The sequence below is a fragment of the Dipteris shenzhenensis genome, chromosome 20 (genome assembly GCF_047967505.1).
Source record: "Dipteris shenzhenensis isolate YYH24624 ecotype China chromosome 20, Dip_SZ_1.0, whole genome shotgun sequence".
NCBI classification, from domain to species: Eukaryota; Viridiplantae; Streptophyta; class Polypodiopsida; order Gleicheniales; family Dipteridaceae; genus Dipteris; species Dipteris shenzhenensis.
This window is the reverse complement of record NC_141615.1, coordinates 23,615,905-23,642,348: the sequence shown is the minus strand read 5'-3', so window position 1 is coordinate 23,642,348 and position 26,444 is coordinate 23,615,905. Positions and strand designations below refer to the sequence as shown.

Below are 26,444 nucleotides of genomic sequence, written 5' to 3'. Positions count from 1 at the left end.
TCATAAGGTTGAAAACCATAAACTCCATCACACATAGCAGGGACTAGCTACTATGACATCCCCACTGACGTCATTAGCGCCCAACAGTGGGTGTAGACCATAGTATAAAAATATGCTCACACACATACAAATCCACACACCCACACATACTTGAGTATACAAAGTCTTCGTACTGAGTTTCTGTCGGCACTCTGGAGGTGAAGGGCAGACTCAGCCATGATGAAGGCTAGCACTAAAGGAGAAGGCTAATCAAAAAGTAGTCCAAAATCTCTTCATTCAAGCTACAACTGCTTGTGAAGTCTAAACCATTTCATTTTAGTCTCTCCCAAAAAAGCACCTAAATCTAGCTGATAGGGCAACGCACCATTTAAGATAGAAAGAATTATCGCAATACTAACAAGCCATGACAACATCACAAGGTAAAATTTGCATGTCCGCTACGCTAATATGCAAGAAGCATATACCTCCCAAACTAATCCTCTAAAAACACAACATAGTGCAGTTTCAATCTCATGATAGTCACTCATAAGGTTGAAAACCATAAACTCCATCACATATAGCAGGGACTAGCTGCTATGACATCCCCACTGACGTCATCAACGCCCAACAGTGGGTGTAGAAAACCATAAACTCCATCACATATAACAAGGACTAGCTGCTATGACATCCCCATTGACGTCATCAGCGCCCAACAGTGGGTGTAGACCATAGTATAAAATTATGCTCTCACACATACAAATCCACACACCAACACATACTTGAGCATCCATTTGTACAAAGTCTTTGTACTGAGTTTATGTCGACACTCCGAAGGGGAACGGCAGACTCAGCCATGATGAAGGCTAGCAGTCCAAAATCTCTTCATTCAAGCTACAACTGCTTGTGAAGTCTAAACGATTTCATTTTATTCTCTCCCAAACGAGCATCTAAATCTAGCTGATAGGGCAACGCACCATTTAAGATAGAAAGAATTATCGCAATACCAACAGGCCGCAAAACTTCACAAGGTGAAATTTGCATGTCCACTAAAACGGTCAGCTGAAGCACCATCTAAAGCACTTATCATATACTATAATGGTACAATCTCTGCGGTCAACAAGCCATGGTACACCTAAGATGATGTTTGTTGGGCGCAAGTAGGTGACAATGAGGGTTCACTTCTCTGACATCCTACTAATTCAGAGCTGTATCGTGTGCTACTAGTCTAGTGCTATCAGGTTTCTAAGCATGCCCAAACGCATGGTGAAGCTTGAGCAACTAGGTGATTCTCAAGAAAATCCTCTGAACTGCCCCATCCAAAAGAATAGTGACCTTGCATCCTGCACCTGTCCATATCAGAACCTCTTTGACCGGAGGCCTTCTACTGAGTTTCTACCACCTGTGGGACTGCTGAGACTGCTCCTCAGGTTGGGGTAGATCATGATGGAAAGGAGGCTATAATGGGGTTGCACTAGCTGGGGGATGCAAATGAGACAATGCTGCTTATCACGGCCTTGATCATGGCAGTGAGACAGATACGTTCTATTCTTACCATCTCCTGTTGGCTTGCTATCTACTGTGCTATTAGACTCGGAATCCCCATGGCCTAATGTCTCCTAATACTTTTTCTTGAGAAGGCCTTCAGGTCTGTGACACTTACTTATGGGCTCAACCTTTTACGCAAGCTCATAAGCAATGTCACGCATCTTTGGCCGAAAAGGTTTTGGGCATACCATTCAATATATGAACGAACATCATGCAAAAAAATTGTTAATCTAGTCCCAGTCTGCTACCTGCAACTGTATAGCCACTTGCGTGGCATGAGGTTGATTGATTCCGTGGTCTGTTGTGTCAGCTCAACAAACTAGGCATTCAGACAGTCCATGTATTATAGTGGCAAGAATCAGGCTCAACCGTACATGATGAACTCTTCCCAATCATACTTGGTTACGTCCACATAGGCAGTGCAGTGCTCTGTGCACCGCTTGTGCAACCAAGTGACGGCTTCTCTTATCAAGTCATGGAAAGTGAGGACTAATGGTTCTGTTTTTCCATCATACCTCTAAATTGAGCTTCCTTGGAAGCTGACTATAACAGAGCTGGAACTGGTTACTTACTCACTTTGGCTTAGATCAAAGAACCAATTAATGCTTGACCCCCCTCATATTTGGCATCTAGAGCCTCCCAATTCCATTGTTACTATTTAACCACAGACCAGAGAATTCTATTTAGTTAGTTTGCTCCATGCACCCCACTTCCAGCTCTCATCTACTCATCCACTCCCCTGCTCTACTATTTGGATACTTTGCTCCATATTCCCTACTTCTAGTGCTCATCTACACCACTACTGATCCAGCACCCTCGTCTCTTTTCAAAAGAAATCGCCAATGGCCATGCCTCCTACCAACCCCAATTTCGGCCCCCCTTGTATCAAGTGATCCCCACCTTTTATGCTTTCTTTGGCAATTGTGTTGCACTCAATAGGAATTGAGATGCCTGCACTTGTGCAGAGTCTTTGGATTATCCATCGGCTTCCTGAAAATCTCTATGTCACCACCTTGGATGGCATGTACACAGCTGACGCTCCTTGTTGGATTCTTGACCTTTTGGTCCCATTCCCTATCTGCGCACATCTCTATCCCGATGCTCTTCTGTGGGCACGGACTTCCTGTAAGACACTCATGAGAAGAGCCTCTGACTCTTGTGCACCTGCAAGCAAACCAGCTGGTATAATGAATGCTTCGGATGTGGACACCATCTCCTCTCCTCATCACTTGAACTGTCAGGCACATGTTGACCTTGCCAGACAAGGTCATCACAATACTCTGTTCAATCCTGCTAAGATCTGGCAGATCTCCCACTGAGGATGACGGATGAAGGGGAGTCGTAGAGAGGCTACCTAAGGTAGGAGACAAATCCGGAGTGTCCTACTTGCACTCCTCACCAGCTGGTGTAAAGATGTGGGCACCATCTCCTCGTCACATGAACTGTCAAGCACAAGGTGACATTGCCGATAATCCGGTTAATCCTGCTGGATCTGGTGGCAGATCTCCTGATGGATGGAGGGGAGTCGTAGAGAGGCTACCTAAGGTAGAAGACAAATCCGGAGTGTCCTACTTGCACTCTTACTACTAACAAACTTAAGGAAGAAGAGCTTTGAATGAAAAAAGAGAGATATACTGTAGACACACATGGGATACATGGTTACATAAAGAGTTATGGTAACTACTATGTTGATTCTTATAATGGGGCCTAGAATCACCAAATACCTATAAAAAGTGTTGGTTCTTACTGATGTGTTTCATCTTGGTCTAGGTGTATAAGGCTCGGGCTACACTGGCTGACACATGGACTGTGGCTAACTTTGGGGGTGAGGAAACTGTGCCAATGAGAGCTATGCTGACTGCAAGGGCTGCTGAGGCGTTGCTGGAGCTGAGGACTCAAGTGCTACCTATGCTGCTGGGCCCTGGCTGATGAAGAAGAATGAGAGCTAGGCTTCTTTTATAGCTCATCCTGGATGCTGAACCACTGGGGAAGGACAGACTGGCTGACCAGGCTGGGAACCTGTGGATCCATCTGTGCCAACTGACACGTGGCAGCAGTCAATTGGCTGCCACTTTCTGCTGATGTGACCCGGCCCCTTACGGGCAGCAGCCAACGGGCGGCCACCTGGCCCGGCCTGTTATGGGCCCTCTAAATGGCCCAAACTGGTGCTGTTAGCCTTTCCGTCTCTACTGCTGTCAGCTGCCCACAGGGCTGCCACACAGGCCGCCTGCCTAGCTCCTAGAGCTGCTGCATCTGCTCCTTTCCTGCTATGGCTGCACATATGGAGCTGAGTAATGCCATGGACTACAGATGCCCATTACAAACAATCATGGGCTTTAGAAAGCAAGTCATTAAAACAAGAACAAGATCTATGTAGATACTTATCAAAAGGAAAATGAGCCTACCATAAGATGAAAAAGATGAAAAATTGCAGGCATCGTGCAAAAGAACCCCCATCTTTTGGCAGATTCATCCAAAGTAACAGCTTGAGCACCCCCACCTCTTGGAAGAATGATGGGTATCTCTCTCTCTCAAGCCACAAAAAGCTCACTCTCTCTGTCCCCTCTTCCCTGCCGCAATTCCATCTCTTCTCTGCCTCTGCCTACTTTGTACCTTTCGAGCATTTTGGGTACATGGAGAGAAAAAGGTGCCATTATAATCTTCTTTGGGTACATGAAAGGATGAAAATGAGAAACATAGGAAGGCATTTAAAACTCCCTTGTTTGATTATCCGCTTTTCCACCAAAGCTAGCACTAATTTTGGTGGGACACAGGCTACAAGCATCACTATGTGAAATTGGATGCCAAATCTGTCAAATGCATCTTAGTTAGGCTCTGTGCACACGATCCCAGCAATGCGACGCTGGTGGTGGGTTGTCAAGATCGGCACAGATATCAATGCAGCTTCAGAGTGCCACTGGAAATCAAACTCGCACCTCATTTCTGGAGGGTGCAGATTTCAGCACCAATGCATGATTTCTCTTTATCCAATAGAAGCGTGCCATCTGGCTCTGACCTTAGGCTCCAGAGCTTTGAATGTGGTTCCTGCATCTGCCCAGCCACGGAGAACTCTGCAGGCAAGACAGAGCTTACTGCAGGTCATCAACAATGCTCCAATGCGAGTACTGCAAATTTTGTTCACGCGAGAGAATTCAGTCCAAGCCTCAGGGTCGCAACAGCTGCGAAGTTTTGACAGTGTGTGCACAAACCCTTAGTTATAAAGATAGACAGAGGATAAAAGCTATATGACATGCAGGCCAGGAAACTGATAATCAGCAGGGATATTGTGTTTGATGAGTCTCTCAGCCTCGTCAACATCAGCAAAAGCAACAGGCTTGAGGAAGACATATGTCACTTTGGATGCCAAATCTGTTAAAATGCATCTTTGTTGGCTATGAAGATGAACAGAAAGCATACAGGCTATATTACATACAGGCCAGGAAAACGAAAATCAGAGGGAATTCATGTGTCAACACCAGCCAAAAGCAACAGCCAATGACATTGACAGCAGGAGGTTGAGCTTCAACGGCCTGATAATGCAAAGGCAGACAGTGCTGAAAAACGACTTGATAAGCAGTAAGCAGAAGAAAATTCAATGTTGCTTTTCACACAAAGGCTACCAATGGGAGACAACACAATATTTGAGAAAAGGGTGTCCTGCAATAATTGAAAACAAGTCGCCGTACAGAAAATCAAAGAGAAAGGGAAGCAGCCCCATTAACCGCAAAAAACACTTCATGTTTAAAACACTCTCTCTGTTTGCGTATAAAAAATCTGTGAGAAAAATCATACCTATATAAATGTTCATCTATCTCTACAAAATACCCCGCGAGTTACTTACAAAAACCACAAAAAAATTGATACCTGATGCTATTCCAAAACATTGATCACGTCAATCCACTCATATCACAAGGAAACGAGAGAGAAAGGCCCTGAGTTACCGGTCAAAACATTGATAATCATTAAGTCAACTCAAAGATCTGCTAGACCAATTATCTATGAGAATATGCCCAGTTAACAGGTAGGTGATCTCCTCAACAGTCTTCTAGACTTGTGGGATAATTTTTGCAACAGGCTCTCTTATTGACAGGAGTCTTCCACACTAACTCAACTTCATGGTTATCTCATATCTGAAGAAACCAAAAGAAGAGTAAAAGAGTGGAAAACCGTGGATGATCCTGTCTTAATGACAAATGTATAATCGCTCTCAGATCAGATAAAGGGGGAGAATATAAGTAAGGTTCGAACATAGATTTCCCCTTCAACAGAAAAAAAAAAAAGAATGCAGTACTGTACTTAAAAAGAGTGCAGGTCCCTAGATGGGACTAAACACGATCAGAACAGATAAAGGACTTTGTCGGGACAAAGCTTTTGCATAAATAGCCTACTCCCTAATTCACCCCCAACGTTGCATGGAATCAAGTCACATCTTATATATGGAGGTGCAGCCCAAAAATGTACTCGCTTAGGCTTCACGCTAACATTAACCTTACGTTCACGCCTTGCAGGCAAAATTGCTATCCTATGAGATCGCCTCGTGTATAAGGAGAAGTTCGTATACAAGCAAATGCAAGCAGATGCAACAACAACAAAATTGTGTAGAGACAAAAATGACTTGATTTACACTTGACGTTCTGTTTTCTATACAAGCTCTGTAAGTATTAGAACCCCTGAAAAACGGTACAATCGGGGCATATCCCCCGAGCATACAAGTACAGTTGTGTACAAAAAGCTATCCCTCCACCTTAACAGCGTTATTATCCAGTACTTCCGCCTGGGTCAGATTGCCACCATGTTGCACGCACAATCGCAGATTCCAAAGATTCCTGATACTTCTTTGACCATCACTCCATACCCAGTGACTTCAAATCGTTGGTCATAATCATCAGACCATCCCAATCGAAGAGAACTGCATGAAGACAAGTCACGCCCGTTAAGAAAACAGACACCGGGGGAAACGAATCTCCTAGAAAGACGAAATGACAAGAAAAGCCAACCCTCACCGGAAGTTGGGGTAAGGCCATCCTGCAGGCCGAGTTGCAGGGCCTCTTCGGCCTGCTCCATCTCCTCGAGGTCGCGTTGCAGGTCCATGAAGTCCTCGACGGCGTCAAGCTCCTCGAGATCTTCCACGGTGAATTCCTCGCCGTCGACGCAATCGAAGCGCTCACGGAGCCAGAAATCTCGGAAGGCAGGGCAGGTATGAACGAGGAGCCACCATTCGGGGGAGAAATCTTCGGTGGCGAGGAAGGCAGCGGGGACGAAGAGGGGGGCGTTAGGGTTGAGGGAGGAGAAAGGGCGACTGTTGACGGCCATGAAGCTCTAGATCAAAGAGATCATAGATCATAGGGCAATTGAAGAAGAACACAAAAGCTTTTGGAAAACAAAATTGAACAACAAAAAGCTTAAAAATGTGAGAGACGACTCCCCAAACCAGCTAGGTTCGGCTCCAACCCTCTCCAAACCAGCTAGGTTCGGCTCCAAACCTCTCAGGCTCGGTGGCTCACGCACCTAACGCTAACCAAAATTCAAAGATTCACGATGAACCCATCAAAACAAGATGAATATTCGATAACAAATCCTCCCTGAGATCCAAATAGCGAAAGAGGGCGGAGATGATGAATTGATGATAGCGATGAGAAAGACAAAGAAAGAGAGAGAGAGAGAGGAGGGGGGCTAAAATAGCGTGTGGATCATTAAAAAATGGAGAATTTTTTAAAATAAAAATTGGCTTATTTTCGCTTCTTGTTGAATTGCCTTCACTTAAGACCTACCTATGGCAAGCCAAAAACACGCTCTGAGGTGTATTATTTGAACGCGCACAACACCAGCTAGGTTCGACTCCCACTACTCCCATACCTCTCAGGTTTGGTGGTGCATGGCTTCACATCATGGGGCAATCGGAGAAGAACCATGAGCTCTCGAAGACGAGGCTGAACAAACAACAAAAAAAGCCTTAAGAGAGCATTCCGTGAATTCAACGTTCTGTCCTTCTCGACTACCTTAATTTGCCATTTCCACCGTCTCCGCCACTGTTTGAGAAGGTTCCTTAAACATCGAAAAAATCAAGGCAAATAAGCTTAAAATGCGGATTCGCTGGGTTTTCGGGACGTTGGTGCTAAACAGCACATCAAATTTCACATGAAGACGGACAGGAAATTTGAAGAATTCACTTGGTTCCCATGCTCATTCGTATTTTGCAGGATGAAACCTCTCTCACTTCAAGCTCTCCATCACGGGAATGTGCTCTAAAAATTGAGAGAGACGGCTATCCAAACCAACTCAATTCGGCTCCCAAACCTCTCTAGTCTGGTGGTAATACTTAGCTCTAAACCATTTTATAAATACTTAGCATACTTGAGGAAAACTAGTAATTTTGAATAATAAAGAGATCTAAGGCACCTTTGGTTTTGAAGAAAGAAACAATCGAAATTTAGAAAACAAAGCATCATAATCGTGGCCCCCATCAACAATTCCAATACCTCCTACTCCTGATAGGGCCGTTGATTGCTATAGTAAAGAATTTGTTTTGTGTCTGGTTAGACATGCTCTTCCAAATGACTCGTTCATGTGCATCTTTTGTGATTGTTGTGTAGTCTTTTGTTGTCACTGAACCTCCTACTAAGAATAGCTTCTTTTGTGCTTTTTGATGAATAAGTTCATTTAATGTGACTTCAAGAACATTGCACAGAGTTAAAGACATCTATCTTTTCATTATTGTTGTTTGCTTAAACTATTCCAAGAATCATTTGTGAGTATGTTAATTGTAGGTCTCCTTCTTGTCCAATGTACAGTTCCACAATTGTTATGTGCTATAACTCAAATATGGAGGAGCCATTTGCAAGTACATATCAAGGGTCATTTGTGAGTATGTTCATTGTATGTCTTCTTCTTGTCAAATGCACTTGGCTTTTTATGCATTGTTAAACCTTATATGATTTGACATATTCCTCATGTATAGTTCCACGATCGTTATGTGCTATAATTCAAATATTTGAGGAGTCATTTGCAAGTATATATCAAGGGTCTCTCAACACAAAAGCCCCATGAAAGTATGTTCTTATTGTAGAAATAGTTAAAAGTTACCCAACAAGAAATGAATTGATTTGTCTACTATAGACATCACCTTGTTTTTGTATATGTGTGAGATAGACTACACGATTTGTAAAAAAGGGGGCGGGGGGGCCTTCGTTGTGCTAATCAATCCTTGGAAATAATATTGATTCCATATTTCAAAATACTTTTATCAAAAGATCATCCATCACGTTGCACTACAAACATACTATTCTAGACCTTCATCATGCATGGACTAGGCTATTATTGCAACTATAGCTCGTGACCACATCATGGCTAACAATGCATATTTGAGACCATGGCCATAAGAATGATTAAGAGTCATGTGAGGTACCATTGATAGTGGGTTTGAAATTGGGAGTCAAACTTGGCTCTTAGTGGATGTCCACTTGAAAACCATTATTTTGTGCTTTTCTCCATACCAATTGTTAGCTTCTTACCCACAAATTGATGGCTTAATCATAATTTAATGCAAACACCCCACCTTGCCAACCATGCCCCTTGTAGGGGAGATATACAAGGGGAGGGGGCAAACAATTATGAAAAAAATTATCGAACTTTATAGTTTGTGTTATTTAAAATACATGCTTGTTGGGTGAACCCCCCCCCCCCCTCTCTCTCTCTCTCTCTCTCTCTCTCTCTCTAGTGGCTCTTAACAGTGACTCACGTGTCCTGGGGTTGTTGAAGATATGCTGACAGAGTCTCCACTCCTAGCTACTCCTTGTGGGAGAAATGCATAGCACGAGTCGTCCACAAGTGTCACGTGAGCGGCCTCCAGATTGTTACAATGTGGTTTCATGCGAGCAAGAGGGAAGAGGAAGAGGAGAGGGAAGAGGGAGAAGGAAGGGAGAAGGGAGGAAGAGGAGAAGGGGGAGAGGGGAGTGAACGGGGATAGAGTGACAACCACAAGGGCACTAGGAAGGAAACAAGAGAACACCCAAAACACTCTCTTAGAAGAGAAGAGGGAGCTTGTGTTCAACTTGGTGCAAACAACAATGAAGACCAAAATCAACCATTTGGTCTTTTATACAAGTCACCTTTTGAAGGGAGGGCCAACCCTTTTCCTTTTTAGCACTCTCCCTCTCTTTACAACCAAGGGCTCTTGGGCCCGTAGGGTGCCAAGGCATATTGCTATTCTTACCATCTCTCTTCATGGATGTGGAGCTGAAAAGTGCACGACACTTGCACTCTTCGTGCTTCCATGGACGTGGACCTAAAGTGTGCATCTCCTTGTTCCTGGCGGTGGTAGCTGGAGCATATAGCTTGTGCCTAGAATCCTTGAATCCTTGGACTTTGGAGCAGAATTTGGGTATTTGGGGATCAAACTCCCTGAGTTTGAGCTATACTCCTTCTGTGTGCACATTTCTTGTAATCACTGACCTTGGTGTAGTATCAAACTCCCTTGAGCTTGTTCGTTGAAGTAGATCATTCAGCCTGGTCACCTTTACTCATTGATTACCTTGCATTCGGCGGTTGTACTCTATGGATGTTAACATGCCCCCTTTCTTGTTGTTTATCATCCTCGGGTCAGCCGCGCTAGAGGAGGTTGGTGGTGAGGACTGACTGCAAGATGGTGTAGCAGTCGAGCTGCCTTGACGTAAGGTAAGTGAGATACGTGCAGTACTTCCAAAAATGTGTGGCATGCATATCCTCGTAAGTGCGAAGGTGATGCCCATGGAGATTGCAGACGTGGAGGTCCTAGAACTGAGTCGGACCGACGTTGAGGTTGAAGACAATCTGGTTGTTCACATTGTGGATGCAGTCGTCGATGGGGCGGCTGTGGGTGGGAATATCGCAAAGGAGTAAGAGAATGAGGCAATTGAAATGGATGGCGATGACGACGGTATGATTTGGCACTGAGTCATATGTGCCGTTGAATGACTGGAGGCGGAGAAAAATCCCTCCCGCATCATTTCTTTGGGAAAGTTGTACTTAGGAAAATTGTACAACACATTAGGGTCCTGCTACTGGAGAACTCAAAAGGCGGCCCAAGTCCAATGTCATTCCATGGGGATGTAGAGTGGGTGGACTCGACGATCGATGGGTGCGCTACGATAGCAGCACCAAATTTCTCCAGCTTTAAGAAGGGGAGCTGCCAATTTGGCTGCAGACTGGCATCGGCATTGGTCACGGGGATGGGGGCGTCGGGGGCGAGGCTGTATCCTCCTCTTGTGCACTTGGGATGCACGTGGCGCTAGTTGTCAAATGAGTGTGCTATGATCTGTGTGAGGGGGCACACCTCAAGAGTTTCGTAGAGGTGGAGGTGTGAGCCCTCGAGCTGGCGCTTCCAATGGTGCATTAGCACGCTATCTGGTAGTTTCTGAAAGGATTGTAAGTCCGGGTGTCAATAAACATCTTTAGGGGGAGAAATGGGTGGGGATGGTGGAGCGTAATCATCTACAAGTGGCATGGGCTCCCACTCGGTTGCACCTGCAGGAGTTGTGGTGTCAGCGCTTTGCACAAAATTTGCTGCTTTGAGTAGCGTGTTGAAGGCTTTGTTAACGAAGGTTACTAGAGCATTGGAGGAGATGGACTGGGAGGGTCCGTGCTATGTGGTGGTGGTGTTAGAGGCATTAGACGAGTACTCGGGTAGTGTTGTCCGAGGGAGGGGAGGGTGGGCAGCTTGTTGGGTGGGTTGGGCAAGATCTAGGGGAGGCGATAACGGAATATCTGTGGGGGGCGGTGGTATTAATGAGGGTGACTGCATTATTTCCCTCTTCCTTGGTTACTTCCTCTAGGTAGGCTACGTGAATTATTTCAAAATTTCTTACCAAGGACTCAAGTGAGTCTTGGAGAGCTGTAACACCATATTAAAGAGGATTATTATTCTTAGGGGTTGGTAGGTTGTGGACTGGTAGGCCAGAAGGTGCCCTTGAGATTGGACTGCTGAGGCTCAGCCGTAGGTCTGCATCCAATTTATGTCTGCATGTAGACTTGCGAGAGTGCAGACCCATGGCATGAGTTCCTCGGGCTTTGCGAGTTGCATCACTTCGTCGTCTGCAGGATAATTAAGGGACTTAGTGATGACATGGCACCAGGCTTGAAAATTAAGAAGAATGGGATGGGCGGATAGTGTTGGGAAATATAGAGGGGTGGAGAAGAGAGAGAGAAGTGGGATGAAGATCAAGAGAGAAATATGGCATGGCTAAGATGGGGTGGCAGTGGTCGAGGTTACAACAAAGAATAGTTTGGACGGCATTAGGAGGAAGTGGAGTGGTGAGGTCTAGGTGGAAGATGAGATTTTGTGCGCGGAGTGCATCAAAGTGCATTTGAAGGGTTTGGTGATGGTGCGTGGTGCACGTGTGTATGTGGCTAATTGTGTAGACACCTCCCTATACATCCGGAACTCCTGTTGATCGTGGTCTTTCAACCTTGACTCCTCAGATTGGCCAGTGGCGTGCTGGCTTTTGATTTCTCCTTGGAGGGAGACCATTAGGTTCCTCTCTTGTGCTAGGAGATCGTGTAAGGAGGAGATTTGTTGGTCATGGGACTCCTATGAGCAGGTGTATTGTTGCTCTGCCTGCACCTACTGTTCTAGCGTTGTGCGGAGGGTTGACTCTGCCTTGTCCACTAGGTCCATGAGCGTTTGGACCAGGGATTCACTAGTGGCGAGGTTGTCCTTGACCCTCATAAGAGCGAGCTCGAGCTCTTCCACCTTGGCCTGGTATTCTTCGGCTTGATGTAGTGCGGCATGGCCTATTGCCTAAGCTGCGACCATTGTCGACTGGCTTTCATGCGTAGAGAGCTGGGCTTGGATGAGACGCTTGGATGAGACTGGAGGAGAGTTGTGAGGTTTGCTCCTACCTCCTCTGTAAGATTGTGCGGGCAACTAGGGCAGTTGTGCCATGGCTTCAAAGAGGTTCAACTCCATCATGTCTGTGCATGACAACTACTCTGTCATCATGTGGCTATAGCCACCCATTTCCCTATACTGGGGCACATTGCAAAATTGTATGGCCTCCGCTAGACCTGCCCATGGAGTGGAAGAGGTGCCGGTGGCAAAGGATGTTGTCACCTGAGGGGTGGTGGAGACTGAGATGTAGGGCACAGCAGGGGTTGTTGGTAGTTTTGGCTCCTGTATGGAGGCCCGTTTCATCGCCCTGGAGGTCTTCAATGACAATAGCCCTCCTTGAACCTGTTTGCCCTTATCTTGAGTATCCGCCTGCTGGAGGTGCAGTTGTCGTTGCATGAATTTGTGCAACTGGCGGTCCTCATATTGGTCGAGCGGCACATGAGTTACCAGAGTGACACTTGGCGTTGTCCTTGCTCTCTTGGGCCTTACCTCTGTGTCTTCTTGCTCGGTCTATATTGGGCCGGTGGTGGATTTCTCGATAAGGCCAAAGCCGACTGGCAGATGCTGACTTCTCAACTAATAGAGGACCGGCATGTACAACATGGGATCTCCATGGGATTGCCGATAATGTCCTCGTGGGCATCAAGATCATCTCGCATCTAGCTGCAGAAGTAGTTAGCCCAGTTCGTCTCTTGGAAGTTCATCATTCGTAGCAAGATATTGGGCACAATGGACTGATGATGGTCTGTGTGCTTAACTTGAGTGAGCCATTGCAAGGCTCTTGCTGGCTACTCTACTTCGGGCTTGTAGATGGTGGTGAACTGGATGTGGCCCCTACACTTGTGGTGGTCATAGTGACAGACCATCTTCATGGTGTCGCAACTTCTTCTTCTACTTGGAGTACTTCTCCCCAACCATTGGTAGGTTGAATGCTGCCTGCACCGTGTCCTGATTGATGTGTTAGTGTTGGGTATTGCCTGCTGCATCATGCAGGACACCAATGTTGGTGGTGTTGTACGTCTTGAGGAACTTCACCAACAATCATGTCCAGGTGGCATGGGAGACGGGCTGCTATTCTGCCCAAGCCTGCAAAGTTGAGTGCCTCCATGACTGCTTGGTCCTGGAGAGCAGTGTATGCTGCTGTTGTATGGTAGTGGAGAGTGTAGTCGTGACCCTCATATGCAAAGTGCGAGTGTATCACCCAAGTGTTTAGCTCTTGGAGCCATGCTTCTCCAAGTGGCGAGTGTGCTTGTGAATGCACGATTGTACTCGCCTGTGATTGGAGCTGGGGTGCACTTTCTTGTCCTCATGGGAGGCATGCCTGCTATAGCTGGTTCTTCTCAAGTGGCATGCCTGGTGGAAGTTTCTTCATCTTGTAAGTCTTCCACGGGTATCTTGGTCAGCATGTGGATTGTGGCAAAAGTAGTGCTTTGGGAATTCAATGGGACAGTGGCCTCTGGGTTAGCGCTGTACTACAACATAGCGTGTAAGGAGCCATTTAGACTGTGTCCAGCCTGTTCTTTACCTTGGATGCCAGGGGCACATTTGTGTCAGACTTCGTTGTTGTTGTTGCAGGGTCCGACTTCTTTGGAGAAGCGAGCTTTCGTGAGTCTACCCGTGGGATCGGCCCTTGCTTGTGTGAGTAGGGTAGTGCCATTGGAGGGGGTACATTTGCCATTACCTTCGAGTGTTCGGTCCCCAGGGGGAGGTTCTTGTGTAACTCTTCGCGGGGTGGAATTCGGTTCCTGTGGAGTTCCTCGACTGGTTGTGGTGATACTTGTGTTAAGTCGGATCGCCCATGGCACCAGTACATATTCGATACCTTGAGGCTGGCCTACTATGTTTGGTTCATTGGCAGGTTCTTGTGGTGTTGTATCTCAGGAAGACATAGGTTCTTATGGTGCTACCTTTGATGCCTTCAGGGTTTGCACTGTCGATTTTGGGACCCAAGTGACTTTCTTGCCTTGGCCACCCAAGCGAGTGGTGTTGATCTTGGCGATGTGTGGCGGTGGATGAGTGAGAGCGCGAGTGAGAGGTGGGCCTTTCTTTTGATAGTGGATGGGTTTGGGAGCGACTTTCTTGGGGCGATCGGAGCTGTCGTTTTTGCTTTACCATTCTCTGGGCATCAATTCCAATTGAAAGTGGCATTGGGCACAGAATATAACATCTCATACTTGCAGCTCTCAGATTTCTTGGGCGGATGATGGTGGCATCGGTTGAGCGCACAATGGCATTGGTTTACCACTATGGCGAGCTTTCCTTTCTTTTTGAGTAGGGACCTTAAGTGGGGTGCTAGGGGAGGCTAGGGCTTCCGATTGGCCTTGCTGTGTCGCTTCATTATCATGGATCGGCAAGTGGAGCCAAGGAGGGGGGGCTTGGTCTGCACAACAGGACTACTGCCGTTTGGCCACCATTGGTAAGCGAAATAGTTCGGGCATGCCAATAGATTTGATAGTTGATGGCGTAGCACTAGGTTCTTCCTAGAATAATCTTTTCTTTGGTTGCTTCTGTTGGGAGAACATAAAAGCGTATATCCATAGCTTGGCGAACAACCATGAGACTTAGATTTACATAACCCAAAGTTTGTGGAAGTTGGCCATTTATAGCTCTTATTGAGGCAATGGTTAGGGTTAGGGATACCTGTAGCTTTTCCCATACCTCTCAGGAGAGGAAGTTGTGGCTCACTCTTGGGTCTACAAGTGCTTTGATGCACATGCGCGGAACCTATAACTGAACAAGCAACCTGGCTGGCTCTACTATTAGCTCATTCGTTAGTTGCATTTGTTCAATTGTTGCCTTAAGCAGGGTCATTTTTCTATGCTGTTGGATCTTAGCATTATGAATTCGGGCTTCCTCAATGGCATGGCACCTCATCTGGGCCACCTCTACCTTGAGTTCTTTTTCTCTATGCATGGCTTGAAGGGAGGAGAGAGTGAGTGGTATGTAGTATCTTTTTAATTTGCTCCCATTTAGGTAGCCATCCATTTATGTTCCATCAAGGGTGGCTATTCAACATGACCCTTGGGGAGTGATCTCAACCACACGGTAAGGACCCATACCTCGGTACTGAAGCTTACGTGTGGTATTGCAGACACTATATAAGAGTGCCAAATCTCCTTTTGCTAGGTCCTTGTTCTTGAGGTTGCAGTCGAACCACTTTTTACATCGGGCGTTTTCTACCCGGAGAGAGTAGGCTGCATGCAACCTTGTCTCTTTTAATTTTTTGAGGTCGACTAGCCGTTCAGCTAGCACGTTTTCTATGAGTCTTTCTTTTATGGCAAGATAGAGGCTAGGCACTACATATTCCATTGGCATTACTACCTCCACCCCGAAGGCTAACTTGAAGGGGGTACAATGTGTTGCCACTTTGCAGGAGGTCCTATAGGCCCATAATGCTGCTATGAGCTTATGCTCCCAGTCGGTATGACTGGCTTCTACAGTACATGTGATGATCTTACAACATGTTTTGTTGGAGGTTTCGACCAAGCCATTTTCTCTGAGGTAGTATGGCATTGACTTCCTATGAATGATCATAAATTCACTCATCAGGATTGCTATGGTTTCGTTGAGGAAGTGAGTTCCTCGGTCGCTGACTAACTCCAACGGGGATCCAAACTGCGTAATGACTTGTTCATATAAGAATTTGGCAGTGGATCTTGGATCAGCCTTTACTGTGGCTCTTCCTTCTACCCACTTAGTGAAGTAGTCACTGGCCAGGATGATGTATCATGCCCTAGTCCCCTTAGCTGCTGGGCTTCTAGGACCAATGAAATCGATGTCCCATTTTTCGAAGGGTTGGTCGGCTAGGATTTTGGTCAGGGACATTATGTCTCTGTCCTGGGCGAAATTTGGATACGCTAGTAGGGGTCGCATCGTTTGATGAATTTGGCCATGTCTCCGAAGAGCGTTGGCCACCAAAGACCTGCTTGCAGCACTTTACGTGCTGTAACATCAGTGGCAAAATGACCTCCTGTGATTCATGAGTGGGCTTCTTCAAGCACCTCGATGTATTCGTGTTTACACACGCAGCAGTGCTATCTCACCGACCTAATCTTTGACCATCGTCTACCCCACCGCACTAAGTTAAGGCATGTTAGAGTTCCTTCCGCACCGATCTTACAACCGTTGACCGATGCTGTAGAGTTACGCCGTCAACCATTGCTATCCTATTACCCGTCGCCAACATGATGAATCGATCCCCATGCCCATGGTCATAATCATTCCCCTTTGCCCATCATGTTACTTCCATCATGCCACCCGTCGCTAATTTGATCCCGTCATCCGGTGTTTTACACTTATCCCACCAATCATCGTCGCTCCATCGATCATCATCATTTTGATACCCACGCCTATCGTGATACTATCCCATCGACCTGCACGGTGTTGGTAAGATCCCTATCTTGCCACCCATTGCTATCCCGTATCCCTACTCCCGCGGGGTATCCCTTGCAACCGTTTGTGCCAACCACATGGCAAACATTATCCTACCAATCGTCATGATACATCTATCCCACCACCTGGTGCTATATTCTTATTCTGCTACCATCACCAAAACCATATTACACTAGTTGTTATACATGTAGCCCTTCAACCAGTGCTATAGAGCTATCCCACCGACCAGTGCGATACCTCTGGGGTAGCCAAAGAATTGAAAGAAAATTCCAAAACCTCAGTTCAGCTTGAGTATCCCCAGCTAGAGGCATCCCACATGCACTTGAGGTCCGAGCAACCATACCTTGCTTTTGCATCTCCTTCAGCACTGCAAATCCAATATGGCCGAATCTTTCATGCCAAAGTCTGCTTGTTCCCACTCCAATGGTGGTTGTAAGAGCACTTAGCTCATACAGGTTGTTCCTCCTTACTCCTCTGCCAATAAGATTGCCTGCACTCTCCAAAATTTTTGCTCCTTTCTTATTGAACCTCACCTCATGGTCAGGGTCAGTTATGGAAGCAACTGATAGCAATTTTCTCTTGATTTGTGGAAAATATAGCACATTAGATAGTTTCTTAACATCTCCATTTACAGAAACAAATGAAACCGTACTATCACTGTGGTGGGTTCCTTAGAGGTTGCATGGAACAATATAGACACTTCTTGTAGGTCATGTGACGGGAGGCACCACTATCCAACACCCATGAATCAATGGTTGACACTTCTTGAATTGAGGAACACTCTTCCTCAATGGCCAGAAATAGATCCAACTCTGCTTCCGCTGTGTTAGCTGTCTCTTTCCCCTTATCTATCTTCTTCAGTGTACCATTCTTTTCATCTGCTTTCTTGACCCAGAAATCTGCAATCACATGGCCCTTCTTCTTGTAGTAGAAGCATTCTCCCTAAAACTTCTTCTTGCCGCCCTTCTTCTTTTTGTCACCACTAGTAGAGGACTCACCTTTGGTGGAGGAACCACCTTTTCCTTTCACAGTGGCAGAGAATGCAGCATCCCCATTGCCGCCTCCATATCGAGCTTTAAGCCTCAATTCCTCCTCCATAAGTAAAGCACAAAACTCCTCAAATGACAATGGTTGGGGTCTCACTTGAGTGTTAAGCATTGTTGCTAGTCCATCAAACCTTGGTGGACATATCCAGAGACACCGTCGAGCTAGCTCTTCACTAGTCTTTTGTATCCTAGCACCAGCCATCTGGTCACGTAGATTTTTGATTCGGGTTATGAATGCCTCCACTATCTCTCCTTCATTAAAATTCTCAGCTGCGAGCTAATTCTCCAAGTTCTGGATCCTTATTTGATTCCATGTTTCATACTGACTCTTCAATATGTTCCAAGCCACAATTGCCTTAGATGTATGCTGAATTAGGGTCAAAACACTATCAGTAGTACTTGTAACCAGGGCACATAGAGCATCTGCGTTCTTGTGTTTCCAAGCTCGTAGAAGGTCGGAATTAGGAGGTATTGTACTCCTTGGATTTGCTGGGTCGGGGGTTCCTTGTGATTCTGGGTTAGTCCCTAGTACTATCTCCAAAAGCTTATATGAATCCAGAATAGCAGTAATTTAAAACTTCCATAGAGTGTAGTTATACCATCTAGCTTGCCTTTACTGAAGGCTGGTGGGTAAATCTTCAACGCCTGGATTGTTGGTGCAGCAGCAGTTGCTGAGAGCTGCTTCCTATTGCCATCACTTTGTATGCTATTGAAGCCCTTGCCTCTCTTCTATTCTTCAATCCTTAGAGCCGCTGATACCATGTTAAATTACATGGTGCAATAGAACAAAAACTCAGCAAACTGAAGACGAACAAAATTTTTCTTCAATACTGATGTAATACAAATGATGGCTCCGTCCACTCATGCGCTCCATAGTGGAGCTTAGATGGTGATCTAGACAGATACTAGGTGAAGAGTTACTAGCTGGAAGATCTCTGCTAGAAGATCTAATCTAGTACAATGGATTGGGAAGGTCACCTCTTTATAGCTATGAGGGCAATAGTTGGATCAACATAGTCGGTGGAACCAACCAGTCAACCTAGTCGGTGAAGCCAACCAGTCAACCTAGTCGGTGGAACCGACTAGTCGTCCATGGAATATTCAAGGAATATTTCCTATACCATCACCTCGGGGGCTCTCGCCCCTGAACCCCCACCATGGGGGCTACTGGCCCCCCTAGGATCCCCCAATTGGGGGCCAATTGGCCCCCAGGCCCTAGCAAGAATAAGGGGCTTCCACACAATCACCTTTCTACCATCAATGGTCTCATTGATAGACCTCATTTGACATGCAAGGAGCATGCAAGTTAGGATACATCCAGTGTCTCAGGCTCACATATGGCTTCTCATATGGGGGCCTTACAACTTGAGCACCTTGAACTACTGGTGGTTACCAAGAGGGTGGGTCTTTGACCATATCTAACACACAAAGCCAGGGTTGAAATGCCTCGTGTAGTGTAAGAAAGCCATAGCATCACAATAGGAAGGCCCATTTTGAGATGTCCACAAAGCCAGGGCTAAAATGTAGCTTGCGTAGTGTAAGAAAGCCATAGCAACACAATAGGAAGGCCCATAAAGATCGTACAAATCAAGAACCAATAATCCAGAAATACAATGAGCATCCAAACATCCGGAAGTACCAAGAAGTTGGGCATCCCAGAAGTACCAAACAACTTGGAGGAGGTTGATGTGTGTTAAAATTTAAAAACAAAACTCTCTTCATGCTCAACTAGGCTTTGGAATAGTAGAAGGAGAGAATTGGATTGCCACATGTTCACCAAGTGTGCTATTGACTTATGATGTACTCTTATGAGTCATTAGGGTTGGTATTGGATGAAGGCATATGGAAATTTACACTTGGAGCTACTAGCATGAATTTTAAACTTGGAGCTACAAGCACGATCTCTAGTGAATAGTTTTAAACACTTGGGAGTTAATTCCACATTCTCCTTTGATTGGAAAGTAGGAAAAATTTCTAGATTTTTATCCCTTCCTTGAGGGGAGCATCTAAGGGATAATTTGAGCTTAAAGCTTTAAGGGGCCTTGATTATGTCATGCCATCGATTACATACTCATCGGCAGTTAGGGAGACCCATAGCTTTTGGTATGAAAGACTCATGTTGTAGAGGTCTAACCCCATGTGGTGACCATGTACTCTCTCTATATAAGAAGCCTATCATGTATTGTTGAGTATAGATTGGAATAGATTGAGTGTTTCGTACTTCCTTTATCTCTCATGGAGTTTCTTCTATGGTTTGATTCTCCGTGATCTTTATGCTCATTGAGTGATAGATTAGGCTAAGTATGTTCTGCACTTTGTCATGGTATCAGAGCATAGGTTTAGCTCTCCTAGTTTAGCTCATTAGTAGCTCACTAGGATTGCTCCCGCCGTTCCTAGATTAGTTTTAGAATGGAAGATTAGTTTTAGATCTTAAGAGTTCTTCATTTAGAGAGTTCAGTTAATTGTGAGCTTGAGTGTTCCTTGCTTAGAGAGAGAGAGAGAGAGAATCAGTGGCAACCTCCTGCTTTATTACCTCCGATTCATTCACAGCCTTCGAATACCAATGATACTCAAAGGGTGGGTTAGAATTTTTTGGTTACATAAAGGTCTCAACATCACTAGCATTCAATTCCTCAAGAATGGGTATTATTTTTTCCTGTTTGAGAAGTTGGATTCAGAGGTAGTTCTAAAGGGCACATGGACGATTAGAAGCCATCCCTTGTCTATTCAGCTATGGGATCCTTACTTTAATCTCAATTTGCTGCCATCGAACGGATAATGGCACTATCAAAGGTAAGCTTGTAAGAAAATAATACGTCTGTGCTCAATAGATAACACGATCTCATACGCAAGAGAGAAAACCAGATCGTATGGAGAATAAAAAATTTGATTACTGTAGATCTGATACAATAGATGGCACTGCCTCCCAACTATGCCCTCTTATGAAAGAAGCTTCGATGGCAAGCTGGAGACAGTAGAGGATGGAGGCTGGATGCTAAGGAATCAGGGTTGCTGTGGCCAATGATGAAATGGGCTTCACGGGCTTGCTCTTATATAGCCACTCTTATATAGCCACCAATCACAGTCGATTAGACCCAATATGGTGACTGACCCAGTCCACCCAAAATGATCGACTGGGGGTTGGCAGATCATCTGGGACTCCAGACGGGCCCCACAACTCGAGAGTGGGCTGCCTCGGGAAAAGCTCTATCTACCTTAGTGGGGTCAGTCATGGGATGCCTTCCCGCACTTGCATGTAGCCTAGTTGGCAGTGTGCCAACTCCGTCTAGCCATCAAGCCACACATGGCCCCCATTTGGTGTTCAAACCAGGACCTACCGGATAACCAAGCGACTCAAATGCCTTCTCCTCATATGGGGGGCTTACAAGTAGAGTTAGCTAGTTCCTGCATAGTTACACGAGAGTGGAGCATTGATATCTTACACCCCCCCTCAATGTCCACCCGCAAGTGAACTTACTTTTTTGGACGAATGCCAAATCGATGAAGATGCCTCTCCAGCAAGTCTCTTCCAAGAGCCTTCATAAAGATGTCCGCAGCATTCTCTGTAGTCGAATAGTACACCAAGTCGACCTCTCCATCCATGATGAGCTCGCATACAAAGTGATATTAAATCTCAATGTGTTCTATGCGAGCGTGGAACATCGGGTTCTTTGCAATCACCATGCAACTCTAATTGTCACATGATAACTGCATAGGCTTGTTCTGCACTACACCCATGTCCCCCAAAATCCTCCTCAACCACACTGCCTTGCAAGAAGCAGAGGTTGATTTGTACTCAGCCTCGGTAGAAGAACGAGCAATTGTAGGTTGCTTCTTGCTGACCCATGACATAGCTCCAGATCCAAGTGAGAAACAGTAACCTATCATTGATCTCGTCCCATATCACCAATGGAGAGCTGACCACGGGAGTGGAAGATGATCTTCTGGATGCCTCGCTATTCCTTTATTTCAGCACCCACATCCTTGCCCTCCAATGGTTCTCCCGGGGCTTATTGGAAAACCTACATAGTACACCAGTCACAAAGCTGATGTCCGGCCTCGTGTTGCACAAGTAAATCAAACTACCCACAAGCCTTCTGTACTTTGCTTCGTCCACCACTGGTGATGAATCCTCGTTTGAGAATTTCATGTCAACCTCCATAGTGTGAAGATAGTGGGAGAGAGGGAAGGAGTCTCACTTGTGGCTTTCTCACATACACAATGGGGGAATACACACAAAGGTGGAGGCTGAAAATAGTTTTCCTCTTCTTAGTTGTGAAAGCCAAAAGAACTCAAGTACAAAGAAATAGAAGAACCCTATATGTGGGTCTCAAACCAAACTCAACTAACTAAGGTGGCATACTAACTGAGCCACGAACTAGAGTAGATAAAGATAGCTGTCATCCAGCTATTATTCGTGGGCGGTGTACCAATCGCATCTGTAGCTAACATGTCGGTGACATAAATGCACAATGGTCACCCTGGCATATCGCGAGTGGAGCTCGATATCTCAACACTCCCCCTCGAGCTGAATCCCAATTCCTACACACCAAGCAGGTCTCTGAACTTGCACAGCTTCTCTTTGCCTAATGCTTTTGTGAATATGTCAGCTACCTGATCCTCTATGCTGACATAAACTAGATCAATAAGACCTAGTAAAACCTTCTCCCGCACATAGTGATAATGCACCTCAATGTGCTTTGTTCTAGCATGATAGACTGGGTTATTTGCCAAGTGTATGCTGCTCATGTTTCACAATAAATGACAACTGGCCCATCTGTAGACTGATGCATATCATAGAGTAGCTTATGCAACCAAGCTACCTCACATGCAGCCATTGCTGCACCTCTGTACTCAGCCTCTGTGCTTGACAAGGCAACTGTAGGCTGTTTCTTGCTGCTCCAAGTGACTACAGCACTCCCAAAAGAGAACACATATCCACTGGTAGATCGTCTATCAGAAATACTACCAGCCCAATTAGCATCAGTGTATCCATGCAACTGTATCTGAACCCCAGCCTCATAAAATGTCCATACTGCAATGTGGACATCACATACCTGAGTATGTGTCTAGCCGCATCCAAATGAGGTTTCCTTGGAGCCTGCATAAACTGACTTACCAATCCAACAGCATAGCTTAAATTTGGCCTGGTAATAGTCATATAAATCAAACTTCCTACTATGCGTCTGTACATGGTAGGGTCTTCCAGAAGCTCACCTGCATCCTTGCTCAGCTTCACATTCTGCTCCAAACGAACTGAAATAGGCTTATAGCCTGTCATCCCATATGTGGACAGCATGTCCAATCCATACTGCCTCTGCAAGAGCTGTATCCCACTTGGTGATGTAATCACCTCAATGCCCAAGAAATAACACAGCTCTCCCAAATCCTTCATCTCAAACTTCTGCTTCAATAGCATTTTCACATGAAGGATATCTTCATCACTATCACCTGTGATGATCAAATCATCAACATAGATGACAAGCAGCATAATACCTTTCTCTATTTTTCTCACATAGAGTGAGAAATCTGCCTTGGAAATCTGAAAGCCAATAGTGACAAGATACTATCCTATCTTGTCAGACCATGCTCTAGGTGCTTGCTTCAAGTCATACAAGGCTTTCTTCAACCTGCAAACAAACTCAGGATGAATAGCATGAACATAACCTGCTGGCTACTCCATAAAGACCTCTTCTTGCAAATCACCATGCAAGAAGGCATTCTTTACATCGCATTTTGGCCTCTCTGCCATCCACCATGGCCTCTTTGGCTCCCCCTGCCTCTAGAGTTACCACATCCTCCTGCATAGGACTGGTTTTCTTGAGTTTGCTACATATTCTGATTTCTACCATGGCCTGTAGATCGGCCTCCTCCACCTCTGCCTCTACCTCTTCCAGCATTTGAGTAGAAGATAGTTTCTTTTGAAGTTCTGCTTGAAGAAGATGCACCCCCATTTCTCTGCTCTTCAGAAATTAGAAGAGCAAATAACTCTTCAAAATCAGGAAATTTTTCACGGATGGCAATGGATGTCCAGAACTATGCATAATCCTTTCCTAGACCATTCAAGGTCACAGAAACTAGATCATCATCTTTCACTAGCGGCCCAATGGAAGCAAGTGCATCTGCAATTTTCTTCACCTTCATGTGGTAGTCATTTACACTCAAATTTTCTCTCTGCACATTGTGCAACTCCTGTTTGAGCTGCATTTTCCTAGCTTGTGTATTTGTGCTGTACATTTTTGCCAAAGTGTCCCATGCCTCCTTTGGCGTACTTGCATCCTGAATATGCACAATCATAGAGTCTGAAATACTGATAGACTGCCAATACATAAGTTTTTTGGCTCTCTCATGCCATCCTTTAAATGCCTGCATTTCTTGTTGATTGGGAACATTAGGAAGAACTGGTTCTTCTTCATTTCCTGTAATGAACTCCCAATAGCCTTTTCCCATAAGGAAATTCGTCATTCTAAACTTCCATACCTGGAAGTTGTTCTTGTCAAGCTTTTCAGTGACAATTTGCGAAAGAGAATTAGACGCCATTACAGAACATTGTAAAATATTCTGTCACTGCGAAAAACACAGCTTTTGCCTCACACGGGCATATCTGCAAAACTGATGAATGTGGTATTTGACCACACAATCACTTCCTAGTGACGATTTTACATCAACAGGAAACAAGCATGATTCTGCAACTCCCAATATCTCTACACACAAGCATACGATGCAATTTCTACGGCCACTTTTCACCGATCAGCCGAGCAGTGGTCGCACAGCAAAAACAGGGCCTTTTTTTGAGTGCCTGCGAAGAACTTCCGCCTTCAAAACGGGCCTCGAAATGGCCTCGAATCAGAAAAATAAAGTCACCACACCATTAAATGGCCCTTAAATGGCCCCGCAGCATATACTGTGCTCTCGCCACACCGCGAAGGGCGTCTCAATCTGAGACAGTGCACTCTTGCACTTCTGGGTGTGCTACCTGCAGAGATTTGCTCCCAAACTCGAAATAGGAAAGCAACACTGGTCCTCTTACCAGGACACCACGAACTTGGTTTGCTTTCTTGAGCTCCTTACCACGAACAAGGCTTTGATACCATGTGAAGATAGTGGGAGAGAGGGAAGGAGTCTCACTTGTGGCTTTCTCACATACACAATGGGGGAATACACACAAAGGTGGAGGCTAAAAATAGTTTTCCTCTTCTTAGTTGTGAAAGCCAAAAGAACTCAAGTACAAAGAAATAGAAGAAACCTATATGTGGGTCTCAAACCAAACTCAACTAACTAAGGTGGCATACTAACTGAGCCACGAACTAGAGTAGATAAAGATAGCTGTCATCCAGCTATTATTTGTGGGTGGTGTACCAACCGCATCTGTAGCTAACAAGTCGGTGACATAGATGCACAACGGTCACCCTGGCATATCGTGAGTGGAGCTCGACATCTCAACACATAGGGGTACCAAGTGTCTTGCACTTAGCCATGCCAAATGCCTTCAGTATCTCTCCAGCATACTTTAGCTGTGAAATGAAGGTCTGTTTTGGCTCTTGTCAAACTTAAATCCCCAAACAGAAATGTATCAGTCTGAGGTCTATCATTTCAAACTCTCTTCCTAGCAAATGCTTCATCTGTGAGATCTTCTCTTCATGGTTCCTTGTTATGACAAGGTTGTCCACATAAAGGACCATGATCATACATCTACCTCCTTCTCTGAAGATATACAAATTTGCATCTAATGGGCTCCTCTTGAACCCCTTTTGTAGAATGTAGGCATCAATTCGTTGGTACCACGCTCGTGGGGCCTATTTTAGCCCGTAAAGTGCCTTCTTCAGTTTACAGACTTTACCTTTTGAACCGGGAATCACAAAACTTGGTAATTGTTCTAGTGCCGTAACAAGACTATCGTACTTTGGTGGGAGAATCCGTATGCACCTTTGTGCTAGATTCTCGCTGGTGATGGTGATGCCAATTGTAGTCATCTGATCACACAGATTCTTCACCCTGGTGATGAACTTCTCTGCCGCTTCAGACTCAGACAACTTTTCATTCGCAAGTTGAGTCTCCAGATTCTGAATCCGCCTCTGATTTTGGTCTTGTACTGGTTTTTCAAGACCGTCCACGCCTCCTCTACTGTGGTGACATGTTGAATTAATGCCATGATGGAATCACTAACACTGCAGACAATAGAACACAATGCATCTGCATTTCTTCTTGTCCACAACATGAGAATCCCATCCGCAGTTGGTACTATCTGTTGTCCTGCATTGGCTAGATTCGGCCTCACGTCCACCCCAGTAGCAGTGTCCCAAAGCTCATATGCGTTTAGGATGGTCTTCATCTTGAACCTCCAGAGAGGATAGTTAGAGCCATCCAACTTTCCACTTTCGCCGAACGGTGGGATTTGTAGTCTTGCGGGCTGGGCTATCTCTCACAATCTGCTCGCAAATAGAAACACACTACCAAATCTTCTTGCTAGAGCCCAGGCTCTGATACCATGCAAGAAAATAATTCAACGTCTATGCTCAATAGATAATAGGATCTCGTACGCAAGAGAGAAAACAAGATAGTATGGAGAACCAAAAATTTGATTACTGTAGAATTGATACAATAGATGGCACTACCTC

The 26,444-nt window shown here is 45.4% G+C and overlaps 1 protein-coding gene across 1 annotated transcript; it reads right to left on the bottom strand.

The window, feature by feature from the left end:
- Nucleotides 1-6,118: 6,118 nt before the first annotated feature.
- On the bottom strand, nucleotides 6,119-6,916 carry LOC147889435 (polyadenylate-binding protein-interacting protein 2-like). Its single transcript, XM_087391757.1, has 2 exons — nucleotides 6,528-6,916; nucleotides 6,119-6,433 (listed from the first exon to the last, which is right to left on the bottom strand). Exons 1-2 carry the CDS (start codon nucleotides 6,835-6,837, stop codon nucleotides 6,369-6,371), a joined length of 375 nt encoding a protein of 124 aa, XP_087247883.1. The 5' UTR covers nucleotides 6,838-6,916; the 3' UTR covers nucleotides 6,119-6,368.
- Nucleotides 6,917-26,444: the final 19,528 nt, after the last annotated feature.